The sequence below is a fragment of the Lissotriton vulgaris genome, chromosome 2_1 (assembly GCF_964263255.1).
Source record: "Lissotriton vulgaris chromosome 2_1, aLisVul1.2, whole genome shotgun sequence".
Classification (NCBI taxonomy): Eukaryota; Metazoa; Chordata; class Amphibia; order Caudata; family Salamandridae; genus Lissotriton; species Lissotriton vulgaris.
In genome coordinates, this window is record NC_141687.1 from 361,419,258 (window position 1) to 361,436,060 (window position 16,803).

The window sequence follows — 16,803 nt, forward strand, 5'->3', positions numbered from 1 at the left end:
CATACATCTTGCCCCTAGACTGCACAGGGAGTGCTGAGCCGTCAAGTTTATTATAACATGTGAGCCTGTTTATCGGCATGTCCATGTAACACATTCTAGACACATTTTGGCAGATGCGAGCCAAGTAAGATTCTGGCGCCTTTATCATAGCACACTTGCCATGATTTCACACACTTGCAAGAGTCCAGGGATGCAGAGAGCCTTGCTGATCCAGATGTAATTTACTCTTACCGAGCGGAAAGGGAATGGGGTCCCCCAAAACAAGCCCAAGTGACCTTCTTTAGTTTATAATTCATTCTTCCTAAATAGGGAGGGTGTTAAAACTAGGCGCTATATAACCTGTTTGCACTATCATTGTAATACGATTTCTCCTTGTATTTTCTGGAATTGTAACCATGCTGACCATATTATTCTTAATCATATTTATGTCTGCTTATGTTGACTAAAATACTGCGCATGAGATCATGCTGTTAACATAAATATTTTAACCTTACTGTGTCTCTTTTTTACTCCTGTTGTGGACTGGTATGAGAGTATAACAAAAGTGTTCTCAGTTCCCACCATTCCTGAGATGGTCCTAAGTCGCATGTTCTAGGTTGTCTAATCATTGGTTACTTTGCTATGGGACAAAGAGCTAATGTGACACTGTTGCTAGCTGGTTGGAGTTTTCTAGGTACTGAGGTGAGTTTCTGGTACACCACAATTCACTAATGTCCTAGGTCTCTGTGCACAGTTCTGTGTATGAACAGAAATCCTTGCAACATGGCGCTGCCAACGAGTGCGGTCTTATTGTGAGACACTTGAGTAGTGCTTATATCAGTCTACGACCCCCTCACTATTGTTTCCGGTTGACAATAATGACTGATAAAACCTACCTATGGTTTCTTCAACCTTGATATTTTAAAACGGTTTTCTATTTGAATTACTACCCAGTTGTGCCTTTTTATGTTGCATTGTACTTCTCTGTTACTGTATCGATATGGCTGCGGTTGATATCCCAGCACACAGTCATGTAGCTGTGCCGAATCACTTGCTGGAATACCTTGTTTCTTTAGAGGGACAGGCAGTGGTTTTTGTAGTCTCAACGGACGCGGTTTACCCGTTTGAGTTGTTTTACTCATGGGTTATATTTCCCGCGGTAGGTGCTGTGTCTGGTGTATTTCACACTTACACCACTGCTGATGCTCCTGCTGCATACGCTCCATGTCGGACAGTGGAAATTCCGATTTCTGCTTGGTAGCTTGCCGTTTGGTTAAATGGCGCACTCCCAGACGTTATAACAGCGGTCAGACAAGGGCCGTTGTTGATCCCAGGCACTACTTGGCCTGTTTAAGCTGCTTACACCCCGCATCCTCAGGTGGGGGCGTCATCCCAGCCCTTTCCCTAGGGTACTTAAGGGCTTACCCGGGTGTAGGTCCTTAGATTTGTCGTGGGATAAGATTTAGATCAGACACTACCATCTGGGCACTCTGGACTTCGCTGAACTTCGTTTGGGCTGAACTTAGTTTCCCTTCCAGTCTGCTGCATCGTCTGTGCATGTGCACCATACAGGAACCTTCCAAAAAGTACTGCCACACGTGGTGGTTTTCCACAGCTCCAGAGACCTGCCCTGCCCTCTCACCAAGTTTGAGGCAGTATACCTCTTGGGGGTTGCAATAACCGAACCCCTGTGCACCACGTCAACTTGCAGATGTAAATGCTTGTTGACTTCCTTCGAAGAATCTCTTCAGGCTCTAAGTAGCCCCAACCTCGAGCATCTCTTGTGAGCAGAATCTTCAGCCACACCGCATCATGTGCATTGTGGCCTGCATTTTTTGGTGAGCTACTTGAGGTCCCCCTGCGATTCCAGTGCCTCCGGCCTGTGGGTCTATTTGATGGTCACCTTTACTTTTTGTGGGCTAAAGAACGATGATGGATTCAACCCAGATCTGTGACTGAGGGTGAGTGTCTGAGAAGTTTCAGTGCTCCGTCCATCATCTCCTTGTGTTTGCTTTGTTCGCCCTAAGTTGGCAGGGTAATGCCCAAATGTGGGTCCCTTGCTCACTTTGCCCCTGGATACAAGCTAGCCTGGCTGATGAGGGCTGTTAGCCCGAAACCTGTCCCAGGATGCTTGGTTCTGGTCAGGAAAGATCTAGCTGGCAGTTCGGGCTTGACTGTTCCCATGTGAAAAGAACTGAGTTGGCGAAGTGAGCTAAAGAACGATGATAGATTAAACTCAGATCTGTGACTGGGGGTGAGTGTCTGAAAAGTTTCAGTGCTCCGTTAATCCTCTCCTTGTGTTTGCATCATATACCAAGCCAGCTTCTCACAGTAGTGATACAATTAATGGTTACTGTGAGAAGTTGGCCTGATATATGATGCTCACTAGTTCTAGTGATCACCTTGTATCAGTCCAAACAACCCTTATGGTGATTGGTTGTAAGTCAACCTTATAGACCAGCTATCCTAATGGTAGCATGGACAAAGCAGTCTTAGGCTAAACTCTTTTGGCATGTGAAGCCATCTGTTTTACCACATATAACCCCTTGAATACCAAGTGAAAGGACACCACACAGGTTGTTATGAAAATAACAGTATATTTATTAATAACAAACACCTCTGATCTCTTTATGAGATCAGAGGGCTAAGCACATGACAAGACTCTTAGGAAAAATACGTTTACGTTGCACGAATTACACGGCAAACCATATACTAAGTAAGTGGGTTGAGAAAGTTGATAGAAGGAATGGAGCTGTCCAGAGGCTGTAGGATCATTGGGACTACACTATCCCAACTTTGGGTAAGTAATAGGAGGCCCATGGGGCGCATGGGCAGAGTGTGAACTCCCACGCGAGTTTCGTAACAAAGTCAATGGACAGTACAGTTTACGAAAAAGGTGAGTACGGACAGTTCTGACTAGTTAGGACTAAAACGACTGTGAAACTGGACACAAGGAGAGTCAATGTACCCTTGAGCACCGAAATGCTCTTGTTACCTCACCCACGGGCTGCGGGTGCATAGGTGTGAAAGTGTGTCGGGTTTCTGCGTTGAAGTCAATGGAGCCTTGAAGAAAAGATGCTGCAGGCGACCAGGAGGAAGCTGTCCGGATGGGTCCAAGGGTGGATCAAGGAAGATGGATACCTGAAAGCGGAGGGGACAATGTTCACAGTCACTAGCCAGTGACTGGAGTGGAACCAGGAAGGAACCAGATGCTGTTGTCGCAATCAGGTGAAGAGTGGACGCTTGACTCTGCAGCCACGTGGACCAGGAGGTGTCTTGGACAACCAGGATGGAGGCACGAGCTGTCCCACGCAGGCTCTCGCTGTCGGCGGTGTTGGTTCCGGATTCGGCGTCAACGGGCCTTGGCAAAGGCAACCCACGCGGTGAGTGGAAAAGGAGTCTGGTGCGGACCAGGAGGGTCCGGGGTGCTTCTCCTTTGCAGGGAAGCAAGGGCCAGTCTGGAGCAACCAGACCAGCGGTGTGGATTTCAAGGATCGTCGTCTAGGCAAGTGACCAGACAACGCGTCGAGCAGCAATCAAGCAAAAGGGCCCCACGCAGATCTCATGGATGCTGTAGGGCTGATCTTCTGTGCAGGTGCTGCTCGGGGCTGGGGCTTCTCAATCCCCAAAGCACTTTGTCGAGGATACCTCAGAAGTCGTGCTGGAAGCGAAGTGCAGTTTCTTCAAGATGGCCGGTCAAACGTGTCTCGTCGCACCCACGGATCTCAGCTGTGCTGCAGATGTAGGTAGAGGTCGGAGAGGTCTGGAAGTCCGGGTCTCGTCGCGCTCTGAAGTCTGAATCCACTCGGGAAGATGACAAAGTGAACCGCTGGACGCTTGATGGTGCCCGCTTGTACAGGGTGGTCACTCCTTGGCCACAAGGGAGATTTCTTCAGTCTTCTGTGGAGCAGAACATAGAAGTCCAGAGTTTCTTCTTGTAGATTCAATTCCGGCTAATCTAATTTGGAATGGGACCAGCTCCTACCTTTATTCTGCTAAAGGGGCTGTACTATCACTATGTCCCTCCTATGGGTGGGACCAGGAAGGGGGGTGATTTTGTGATGCTGAGGCTCGAGTTAACTTTAACCGGGGTTCACAGTTACATACATGTTGTGTCCCTCTAGAAGGGTGGAATGCTACCCCCGTCGCTAGAATTGGCGAGGGGGTAGTATTCCAATTCGTATGACACCTTATTCAACATGTTTTGATAATGCTATGCCAAAGTTAGCAATAACCGCGAGGATTATAATGCACTTGAGTATATGGTATAGCGTTATCATGGAAACAGCTAAAGGACTTGGTTCCGAAAGCTGCAGACAGGCTCAGCTCATGCTAGAGCACCATCTCACATAATTCCAAGCACTCTGCCTCCAGGATTGTTAAGGCCTGCCATAGGAGTGACTTATAGGAATATGTGTCCATTTTAGGTTTAGATATAGGTATACTATATCTAAAGCAAAGGGTGATTATACCACCTTGCCCCAGCTGATTGATCAGCCACTTGTGTCAGATTTGGATGGCCAGCCAGGGGTGGCATAATACATGCTGCAGCCCCTGGTAGGCCTTGGGTTCACTTATGCCTTGGGTACCTATGGTACACTGTACAAGGACTTACAAGATTGACCCAATACCAATTAGATATGTACCTAAGGTACATGGAGTCCATTTTAACAGAGAGAGCAGGAAGCCTGGGGTCCTGAATAGCAGGATCCCAGGCCAACTATGTCGAAAACCAGCAAAACACTAGGCAAAAAGTTGGGGGTAGTCCGATATCCACCTTCCTACAGTTACATACTAAAAATAGAACTAAAACTCAATAGAAAATAAAGCTTGGAAAAATAAATGTTGTTGTGTTTTCAATCTATCAATTATTTCCATTTTGGGTTAAAGGAGGGACTATGTGCATAAGAATGTATCATGTGAAGCTATAAAAGCCAATGCAGGAGAATCAGATTTATAAGTATGTCAATTATTTTTTCTTTATCAACAGGGAGCGCTTCTCTTTGTCAGGTACTGGGTAGGCTTGCTTTTTTGAAGGCATTTGGGAATTACTTTTAAACGGGGTTGAGTCAGCCTCTAACACAATGAAGATCATACCATTTCAATGAGTTAGACAGTATACTTTCATGGACAATGATTGGTGAAATCTCTTAGTAAAGGTGTAAGTCCAGTCCAGGAGTTGAGATGTATCTTTGGCTAAACTAATTTTTTCTTATAAATATTTTTTCTAGCTTACCAAGCTACGACTGTTGCTGATAGATACCGAAAATTCAAAGTCTGAAGTTCTCCAGAAGACAATGCGACATGTAAGGAATATTTACTAAAAATGTTATCCTCTGTCTCAGTACTGTACTGCCACCTGACTTTTCATCCTGTCCCTAAGTGTGTGGCCTTCAGTTTTGCCTTGGATGCAAGTGCACCTCCCATCCAGCATCTATATACAGTTTCCCATCCTGCAGTGCCATCTCCAAGTGCCATCCTGACCTGCCCTGTATGCTTGCGCTCTCCTATCCAGTTACCTGTTTATGTGGCCTCCTTTTCTTTTGTGTGTCTGTGTTTCTGTCCTGCCCTGTGTGGCCCCATGTCAGGTGTGACGTTGCAATTGTCAATACGATAAGTCCTAACGTTTTTGTCAAGAACATTTTGCATTCAAAAACTTGTAGTTTAGATATTAACATTGTAAACACAGACACAAAAACTCCAGCATGCACAATGCTGGTTGCTATCAAACGATAACTAGCTCAAGAGATTTCTTGCAAGAAACACGCCTCTTGACAGCTGTGATCCTACCCTCCTGCACTATTAACCAACATTTTTTTCTGGATTTTTTGGGTGGGAGGGATGGATGTAGAAAAGTGCCATATCTGCATAGTTACCCCCTTACCTTTGCCAGATATGTGATGCAATTTGACTGAGTGTGCCCTGGGTCCCTGCCAATGAGGATCCCAGGGCCTGTGTTCTTTCCTTAACCTGTGCCATTGTTTCCACATTTGGCACAACTCTGCCTGCCTGTAAGTCCTTTGTAAGGAGTACCTATGGTACCAAGGGCTTGGTTACCAGGGAAAGGCCCCTGAGGGCTGCAGCATATATCATGCCACATTCAGGGACCTCTCACTACAAAACATGCACCATTGCCGCCTGCGTATTGTGGTGGAGCTAAAAGTGAAGAGTCGACAAGGCACATATCCCTGTGTGCCATGCCTGCCCAGCACTGCATGAGGTCTTGGTAACCCACCCTTAGAGCAGGGTGCACTATACCTCATGTGAGGACCGATCTGCATGAGCAGACAGGTCCCTGTGAGAAGTTGGCCTGATATGTGATGTCCACTATTCTAGTGGGCACCCTGTATCAGTCCAAACAACCCGGATGGATCCAAGGGTGGATCGGAGTAGTGAAGAACCTGAAAGCAGAGGGGACAGAGTCTGGGTCACTAGCCAGTGACCAGGAAGGAACCAGGCGATGTCGAGCTGCAAACAGGTGAAGAAGGGAAGCTTGTCTCTGCAGCCACATGGACCAGGATGCGTCGACAACGACCAGGAGCTGGATACGGACTGTCCTACGAAGGCTCTCGCTGTTGGCGGTGTTGACTTCTGGATTGGAGTCAACAAGCCCTGGCAAAGGCAACCCACACAGGAAGTGAAGATCAGATTCTTGTACAGACCAGCAAGGTCTGTGGAGCTTCCCCTTTACAGGCAAGCAAGAGTAAGTCCAGAGCAACCAGGCAAGCAGCGTTGTTTCAAAATGGATTCTTCAAGATGGCCACTATCCAGCGGGCTAGCAACCGCAAAGACGCGTCGAGAGGAAATGCAAGAGCAGGCCCCACGCGGCACTCGTGGAGTGTGGAGGGCTGAGCTTCGGTGCACTTACGACTCGGTGTTGGGGTTTCTGAAGTCCCAATGCACAACTTCGAGGACGCCTCAGAAGCTGCACAATTTAGCAAAGAGCAAAATGGCCAGGTGTCCGGTCTCACGTCTTTCGTGTCCGCCACGGGTCTCAGCTCTGCTGGAGGTGTGGGTCGGGGTCGGAGAAGTCTGGAAGTCCAGTCCTGTGAAGCAGAGTCGTCGGGATCCTTCGGGAGCGTCGACAAAGCAAACAGGCAATTCCCTAGGTGGTGCCTGTTTGCACAGGGTGGACACTCCTTGACCACAAGGGAGATTCTTCAGTCTTCTAGTTGCAGTAGAATGTCGAAGGTCCGGAGTTTCGTTTCAGTTCAGGATAATCTAAAGTCTCTGGACTCAGCTACTAGCTTTATACTGATTAAAGGGACTGGATTACCTGCTAGGTCCCTCCTATGGGTGGGACCAGGGAAGGGGGTGGTTACACCCCTTTCCCTTTGTCCAGTTTCACGCCAGAGCTGGGGCTGGAGTGCCCCAGCAACTGGTTTGAACCGGGCTATGCATGGAGCATCTTGTGTGCCCCAGGCAGTGTCTCATCTCATTTAACTCACCCTTTCCCAATACACTATAGCCTGTCTGGGGAGGTGCTAGCACCTCCCAAGGCAGGAAATCTATTGTCCAGGCCTCCCTCGCTGGAAGGGTTCCCAGCTGCAGGAGGTCAGACTTGTGTCTGTGGCAGCAGCATCCATTTTGTGATGCTGAGCTCTGTTTAACTTTAACCGGTAAAGCTACAACTACATGTCTTCTGTAGTAGGGGATCTCTGTGTATAGTCATAATCTAGTGAATAGTTCCGCCCATGTGCGCGGACCCGGGAGCAATCAAAAACAATCTCTTAAGTTATCAAAAAATGCAGAACTGCACAGACACTTAAGAGAGAATTTAAAGACCGATAATGCAGCTTATATCCACAGGCTACACTGTCCAGTACTTCTACTAGAAATTCCACCAAAAATCCACAACAGCACAGCCTGTCCAGATTTCTCCACAGAGAAAAACTTTCCTTTTCCAGCAAAACCCTCTGGAATGATAGAGAGGAAGGAATGGACAGACAAGCCCCATAGGCTGCCATTATGTGGTTCAAAACAGGATACTGTGCCTTTAAGAGAACCTTCCAGAACTCTCTCAGTATCTCAGAATGCACAGCAGGTCCCTCTTACTTTCAGTTCTTTTTTCCGGCTCCTGCTAGCAGGACCCTGGAGCATTAGCTCTTCTTTTTTTAGCTTTTTTTATTCAATTTTTGTGATAATTTTGGATTTTTGCAGCTTCACTCGACGTCTTTGGTCTTTATCTACATTCTGCTTTGTTTTTTGGGGGGCAGAATTTCTGCAGTCTTGTTGTCTTAGTACTATTTCTGTCTGACAAGTGCTTTGTCTGCTCCTGAATTAAAGACCAAAGCTGAAGCTCACAGGGTTTATATTCTGTGTTTGCCTGTGTCTTTTGACACCAGTCTTCTCTAACTTCTTTTCTAGGAGGCTTCGGCTCCCAGGCTTGGAGCAGGGGAGTTTGAAGGCATCTTCAGCCTCTGGGTAAGGAGAGGGTAGGTCCTCTACCGGTCCCCATGCGGTGACCTCTGGGGTTCTCCCCAATAGGGGATCGTCTGAGCTATGACGCGGTTCCGGTCAGCGTTGAGGACGTCATGGAGTGCCTTAACGTCATGGAATGCCTCGACGTCATGCAGTGCCTCGACGTCATGGAGTGCCTCGACGTCATGGAGTGCCTCGACGTCATGGAGTGCCTCGACGTCATGGAGTGCCTCGACGTCATGGAGTGCCTCGACGTCATGGAGTGCCTCGACGTCATGGAGTGCCTCGACGTCATGGAGTGCCTCGATGTCATGGAGTGCCTCGATGTCATGGAGTGCCTCGATGTCATGGAGTGCCTCGACGTCATGCAGTGCCTCGACGTCATGGAGTGCCTCGACGTCATGGAGTGCCTCGACGTCATGGAGTGCCTCGACGTCATGGAGTGCCTCGACGTCATGGAGTGCCTCTGACGTCATGGAGTGCCTCTGACGTCATGGAGTGCCTCTGACGTCATGGAGTGCCTCTGACGTCATGGAGTGCCTCTGACGTCATGGGGTGCCTCTGACGTCATGGAGTGCCTCTGACGTCATGGAGCAGTGAGGCTCGACGTCATGGAGCAGTGAGGCTCCTTTTGGGGCGTTGGTCGCTTAGGCTCCGCTATCTTCCGTTAGGCCAGACGTCACGTTTATTGATGGCTCGGCGTTTCGGTGCAGTGCTGTTTGATGTCGATGTACAGCAATGTCGTAGAGACAGTCACTGTCTTAGTGATGGTGACGTCGTAGTGAGGTCGACGTCATGGGTTACAGCCGCGGAATACTTGCCGGCGCTTGACGCCTGGGTCTTGTTCCAGGCCTCGCTCCGTGGTGAGCCTCTCTTCGTAGGAGGGGACTTTGTGTTCCCGGCAACGTCCACTCACGACGCCGTGCAGTTGATCAGCGTCGAGGAACCCTTCTGATGGGGAGTCTGTGGCTACTTACCACGTGTAAGCGGGGGACATTGGTCCTTTTGCTTAGTTTTAAGTATTCGCATACCTACTCAGCGTCTGGGTCGCCTCCTGCTCTGCCACCACTGGTGTGACCACCGGGGATGTTTCGGAATTCTCTTGATTACCTCTCCTACCCACCACCCCAGGGGCCTTTGGCCCCTCGTTCTGCGAATCCCCGTGCCTTGATGCCAGGGAGGCTTCTTCCATGAGTACTGGGAGGCTCTCTCCTCCTCTTAGCTGGTTGGCGGTACTTAACTTTCGTCCACTTCCACCTGCCAGGAGGTTCTGGCTTCAACCGTACTCCTGACTTGGTCACAGGGGTGGCGGTATGCAGACGGCATGCTGTGGCCCGCTGTTGCTGGGCCGTTGTGGTAAGACCCCCTGTGTGGGGGTGTTTCTCCACCGATTTGTGGTTCCCCTGCCGAAAGACAGGAGGGAGGCCTTACAAGAGAGTCTAAAGGGCCTGATAGTTTCAGATTTAAACATCGGTGTCGGAGCGGAGTTTTTCTCTCCTGCCGACCCCCAGGTATGGTGGAATTGTCCTTCTGTAGTAGGGGATCTCTGTGTATAGTCATAATCTAGTGAATAGTCCCGCCCATGTGCGTGGACCCCGGCAATCAAAAATAATCTCTTAAGTTGTCAAAATCATGCAGGAACTGCAAAGACACTTAAGAGAGAATTTAAAGACAAATAATGCAGCCTATATCCACAGGCTACACTGTCCAGTACTTCAACTAGAAATTCCACCAAAAATCACCACACACAGCCCAGCCTGCCAGTTTCTACCATAGAGAAACCTGCCTCCCCCAGTCCAAGACTCAGGAATGATAGAGAGGAAGGTAGGGACAGACAAGCCCCATAGGCTGCCATTATGTGGCTTAAATAGGATACTGTGCCTTTAAGAGAACTTTCCAGACTTCTCCCAGTATCCCAGAATGCATAGCAGGTCCAACTTACTTTCAGTTCTTTTTTCCGGCTCCTGCTTACAGGACCCTGGCATTGAGCTCTCCCTTTTTCAAGGGGTTATTGAATTCGTTTTTGCACTTTTTGACTTTTAAAAGTGCTGTAATTACTGCTTGGTGTTCTCTTCTCACTTTTGTGCTGTTTTTTAGGCGTTTTGGGGCTCCGAAATGCCTGGCCTTTTTGTTAAGTGCCCAGCATGTGAGAGGAAGAAGGCCAAAAGCGACCCCCATGATGTCTGCATCGTGTGCCTTCCAGAAGATCATGGCCCTGAGGAGTGTGTGATCTGCCAGCAACTTTCTGCTAGGACACTCAGGGACAGATTGAAGATCAGGCTGGCTGGCCTGGAGGATAGGCGCCAACGTGCTGCAGGTGGGTCTGGGCAGCCTGGGAGGGATCCCTCTGCCTCTGCTGAGGCCCCTGGGGGGCTCCCCGGGGGCAGGAAGTCCAGCCAACGATCCCATTCTCCGTCGACATCGAGGGCTTCGACGACGGCGTCGAGAGGGATGACGACGGCGTGCTCCCCGTCTCCCCGGGGCTCCGGGTCGAGACGGCGTGACGGCTCGACGGCGAAGGAGAAGCCGACGTCGAAGCCGCCATCGACGTCATCGTCTTCGTCGACGTCGAGGTCTTCATACCGACGCCGAAGGCGCAGGGACGTGCATCGGCGCTCGCCGTCGAAGCGGCACCGACGCTCGCCGTCGGTCGTCGTCGAGGCGACACCGCCGATCGTCGTCGAGGCGACACCGCCGATCGACGTCGAGGGGCTCCTCGACGTCGGGGACATCAAGACGACGACGACGATCGACGTCGAGGGCGGACAGCCCGACGTCGAGAGGGCGACGTGAGAGGTCGCGCAAGAGGGGATCGACGTCGAGGAGTCGACGTTCGACGCCGAGGATGAGAGGGTCGACGTCGAGGGGACGACGTTCGACGCCGGAGTCCAGGAAGCGCCGTTCGACGCCGGAAAAGCGTCGTTCTGCGTCCAGCAGACAGCGGTCAGCGTCGAGGAGTAGGTCTCCCTCTCCCAAACGACGCAGAGGGGGCTCTAGCCCCAGGAGTCACGCCACTTCCAGTGGACGCAAGAGGAAGAGGTCGCCTGCTGATGGGGATGGATCTCCGCACCCGTCCCCTAAAGTGTCACCGGGCTCGGTGTACTCGGAAGTGTACACTCCATCTCGACCCGGGACTCCTGCTCCTCCACCCGTACCGAAGGAGGACCCTCCGCCCGTGCCACCACTTCCCACGGGGGATCCTGCTCCACCTCCGGTCCCACCGCATGGGCCCACCCCGCAGCCGGTGGTTCCTCCGCCGAGGTCCACTTCACTGCCGTCACTGCCTGTTCCTCCCAAGGGGACCCCGAAACCGAAGCCCCGGGAGGATCCGAAGAGTCCCCGTGAGAAGCCACGGAAGACCCCTCCTCGCAAACCGAAGGAGCGCCCTAGAGCTGGCAGGTCTCGTTCTCGCTCTAGGCGCAGATCTTCCACGAGGTCGAGACACCGCCATAGGAGGCGCGAATCTCGCTCTCGCACGAGATCGTCTGGGACCAGGGACTATTCACCTACGCTGTCGGGGTCACCGGACACCAGAGTGTCCCCGATAGATGACCTGGTTGCCTTTCAAGACGTCCTGTTGAGGGGCGCAGCGAAGCTAGGCATTACACTGACAGTGCCTACTCCGAAGACGTCCTTCATCTTCGAGACTCTACATCAGAGGCACATGTCTCGTCCCCTCCTGCCCTTGGTGCCGGGCTTGGAAGAACCGGCTATGGCGCTGTTTCTCACCCCGGCTGTGACGAGAGCGGCCCCGTCCAGGCTACTAAAGAAATACCGGGCTCCCGACTCGGATCCGGCCTTCTTGAGAGCGGAGCCTCCGCCTAACTCCGTCATCGTCACGGCGGCCCGCAAGCAGCACTCCACCACCCCGACCTCCACGGTTCCCCCGGACAAGGAGTCTAGGTGGATGGACTCGGCGGGGCGAAAAATCTGTGGGACTTCCGCGACATCCATGAAAGCGGCAAGTGCCACGGCTCTGTTGGGGCGTTACGACCGCGCCCTCTGGGACTCCCTCGAGCGCTTTGCGGAGCATCTACCTCGGGAGCAGCGTGAAGACTTCATGGAGGTCCTGAGTGAGGGGATGCTGGTGGCCAACCAGATAATCAGCGCGGCTGCGGACTCTTCCCTGTTGGCTGCTCACGGGTTCTGCCACGGGATCAACCAACGGCGCCACGCCTGGCTCCGACTGACGTCCCTGAAACCGGACGCGCAGCAGAGGGTGGCCAATCTGCCGTTTTCCGCGGAGACCCTCTTCGGGAAGCACGCAGATGATGAAATGGCCCGCATGAAGGCGGAGGCCGAAACACTGACGGCGGTGGGCCTGGAAAAGCCCAAGGAAACCAAGAAGCAGTACCGCCCTTTCCAACGGCGGTTCGGAGGGCAAGGACGAGGCCGGGGACAGGCTTCGGGGCACTCGCAACAGCAGCAGCCGTTCCAGAAGCGGCAGAAGGGCAGAGGAGGCCAGCAGTCGGCTTCGGCGCCCAAGGGCCAGGCGGGGCCTAGGCCCTAGGAACTTACTTCCCCCGGATCCGTTACCCACTCCGGTAGGGGGAAGCATCCAATTTTTTCTGGCAGAGTGGAGAAAAATTACTCAGGACAAGTGGGTGCTGAATATTGTTTGCAATGGATACAGTCTTCGGTTCACCAGCCCTCCTCCAGCGATTTCCCCCGGTCAGCTCGCAGTTTCAGCTGCGCGAGCTTCAGGCGGAGGCGGATATCCTGTTGAGGAAAAGGGCGATAGAGGACGTACCTCTGTCTCAGAGAGGAAGAGGTCTGTACTCCCGGTTCTTTCTGGTTCGCAAGAAGGACAGGAACGAGTTCAGGCCCATTCTGGATTTGCGACAGGCAAACAAGTGGATTCGCAGAGAAAAGTTCCGCATGCTGTCGTTGCACCAGATCTACCCTCAGTTGCAACAGGGAGACTGGCTTTGCGCTATAGACCTACAGGATGCTTACTTCCATGTGCCCATTGCACACAAACACAGGAAGTTCCTGCGGTTCCAAGTCGGCACCAATCACTATCAATACACAGTACTCCCATTCGGACTGAAGTCTGCGCCAAGGACATTCTCGAAGTGCATGGCGGTGGTAGCGGCACACCTGAGGAAGAACAAGGTGTTCGTCTACCCGTACTTGGACGATTGGCTGATCAAGGCATCCTCCTTCTCGGAAGCGCGAGCACACTTCCAGAAGACGTGCGTTCTCTTGAACAAGCTGGGGTTGCACATCAACATGGCCAAGTCTGTCCCGACTCCGGTCCAATGCATACAGTACTTGGGAGCCTCCATCAATACGCTGTCAGCAAGCGTGTCTCCTTCGGAAGAGCGACGATTATCACTCCTTCGGAAGGCTCAGGCTCTTATGACGACTCCATCTACAACAGTGAGGACGGTGTCTTCTCTACTGGGATCGATGGCCTCTTGTATCTTCCTGACGCCGCACGCACGGCTGCACATGAGACCGTTGCAGGAGTGCTTGGAGGATCAGTGGGATCAGAGGAAAGGATCTTGGGACGACAAGATTCGCCTGTCGCTGCATGCTCTTCAGTCCCTGAAGTGGTGGTGTTCGGCGGAGAATCTCCTCAGAGGGGTTCCCTTTCACAAGGACATTCCCACGCAGACTGTCGTGACGGATGCGTCTCTTCTGGGATGGGGAGCGCACTCCGGGACTCTACAGATTCAAGGCACGTGGTCACCGATGGAGGCCACGTATCACATCAATTTCCTGGAACTCAGGGCTGTTCACTTGGCGCTGAAGGCCTTTCTTCCGTCCTTCCAGACCAACTCTCTGCTTGTACAGACAGACAATACCACCACGATGTATTACCTCAACAAGCAGGGGGGCTCGAGATCGCGCACTCTGTCGCAGGAGGCGCAAGCGATCTGGCACTGGCTCCTAGCCAGAGGACTGACGATAACGGCCACCCATCTACCAGGTGTGCAGAATGTTCAGGCAGACGCACTGAGCAGACTGCTTCAGGAAAACCACGAATGGGTCATAAACGACGAAGTACTAGGAGAAGTCTTCGCAAGGTGGGGAACTCCAGACGTAGATTTGTTCGCCACCGCCGAAAACAGCAAATGCAGAGACTTCGCCTCCAGGTACTTCCAGCAAGGGACGCTGGGGAATGCGTTATGGATCGACTGGACGAACAGCTTTCTGTACGCCTTTCCTCCCATTCCCCTGATTCCGGCGGTGCTCATCAAGCTGGCCCGGTCCAGGGCTCGGATGATACTCATCGCCCCGGAGTGGCCCAGGCAGTGGTGGTTCACGGACCTACTTCACCGGTCTCTCCTTCCTCACATCCGGTTGCCGTGCAGGCCGGACCTTCTCACGAAGTTCGGGGGACGGATGTTACACCCCAACCTCTCGTCTTTGAGTTTGGCGGCATGGCTCCTGAGATAGTGCAATATGGCCATCTGAATCTGCCCGACGATTGCATGGACATACTGAAGGAGTCCAAGAGACCTTCCACTCGGACTTCATACGCTTACAAGTGGAAGAGGTTTTGTATCTGGTGCCAGTCTAAGAACCATGATCCTACGACCTGTAAGGAAGATGTCATCCTTCCCTACCTTTTACATTTGGCGCAGTCTGGCCTTAATGTGCATTCCATTAAGGTTCATCTGGCTGCATTGACTGCCTACAGGAAATGCCCTTCACAGACTTCCTTTTTCCAGATCCCCGTGATCAAAGATTTTCTGGAAGGATTGAAGAAAGTATTCCCTCCTGTCAGGCTTCCTTCGCCTTCATGGGAATTGAATGTGGTGCTGTCCAGATTGATGAAGGAACCTTTTGAACCTATTCATAAGGCTTCGTTGCAGCACCTGTCCTGGAAGGCGGCGTTCCTCGTGGCCATTACATCGGCCCGCAGGGTGAGTGAAATTCAGGCGTTGTGTTGTACTGAACCTTATACTGTATTTCATGCTGCTAAGGTTGTTATGCGTACTCACCCTAAATTTCTTCCCAAGGTTATTTCTGACTTTCATGTCAACCAGACTATAACTTTACCTACGTTCTTTCAGAACCCTTCATCCCCAGCGGAGAGGTCTCTCCATTCTCTGGATGTTAGGAGGGTGTTGAAATTTTATCTGGATAAAACCAAAGATATCCGTAGGTCTGACCAGTTGTTTATCAATTATGGATCGGTCAGGACAGGTCTTGCGACCTCTAAGCAGTCCATCTCTAGGTGGATTGTGTCCTGCATACAATTGTGTTATCAGAAAGCTAATAAGACCTTAGGAGGTAAGCCTAAGGCTCATTCCACCAGGGGCAAAGCTGCCACGACGGCTCTGCTCCGTAACGTGCCGATTGCTGAGATCTGCAAGGCAGCCACTTGGAAGTCGGTTCATACCTTTGCTAAGCATTACTGCCTGGACACTGACGCCAGGGCAGACGCTCAGGTTGGACAGGCTTCGCTGCGGAATTTGTTCGCACAATAGTGGCATTATGTATTTATTCTCCACCGCCGCTTAGTGGTGGGGATGGGCTTGCCATTCTATTCACTAGATTATGACTATACACAGAGATCCCCTACTACAGAAGGAGTAGTTTCTGTCCTGTAACTCCAGTTCTGTAGTAGGGGTATCTCTGTTATAGTCATAAGCGCCCTCCCTCCTCCCCGGTGGAGAATTCTTCATGTGAACAATGCTGCAGGTCTGGCGTTTTATACGCCTTCAAAAAGAACTGAAAGTAAGTTGGACCTGCTATGCATTCTGGGATACTGGGAGAAGTCTGGAAAGTTCTCTTAAAGGCACAGTATCCTATTTAAGCCACATAATGGCAGCCTATGGGGCTTGTCTGTCCCTACCTTCCTCTCTATCATTCCTGAGTCTTGGACTGGGGGAGGCAGGTTTCTCTATGGTAGAAACTGGCAGGCTGGGCTGTGTGTGGTGATTTTTGGTGGAATTTCTAGTTGAAGTACTGGACAGTGTAGCCTGTGGATATAGGCTGCATTATTTGTCTTTAAATTCTCTCTTAAGTGTCTTTGCAGTTCCTGCATGATTTTGACAACTTAAGAGATTATTTTTGATTGCCGGGGTCCACGCACATGGGCGGGACTATTCACTAGATTATGACTATAACAGAGATACCCCTACTACAGAACTGGAGTTACAGGACAGAAACTACTCCTACGTTGCTATACTTGTATTCGTCTGACGTCTCTGCAGCCTGCGGCTCAGCGGTGTGCTTCTACTCTCCCGTTCTTTGGGCAACCCTTGGGCTGCCATGAGGGTAGTGAGTGGCCTGCATGAAGTCTGAATCGGAGATTTTTGAAGGCTGTAGGTTTGGGGCGTGGAGAACGGCTTAAGGCCTTCCGCCCTTTCTAGCGGCGTGTTATCCTCCCAGAATTTGTATATGGTCCCGGGCCGCCATTTAATAATTCACAAGTATATTGTGCGT

The 16,803-nt window shown here is 51.3% G+C and overlaps 1 protein-coding gene across 1 annotated transcript in view; it reads left to right on the forward strand.

Annotated features, from left to right (window-relative positions):
- The window catches only part of SPAG5 (sperm associated antigen 5), a 643,746-nt gene that overhangs the window by 551,577 nt on the left and 75,366 nt on the right, over positions 1-16,803 (forward strand). The window contains exon 24 of the mRNA XM_086955159.1: positions 5,211-5,285. Within this exon, the coding sequence (XP_086811285.1) occupies positions 5,211-5,285 (75 nt within the window). The remainder of the gene's footprint in view (positions 1-5,210; positions 5,286-16,803) is intronic.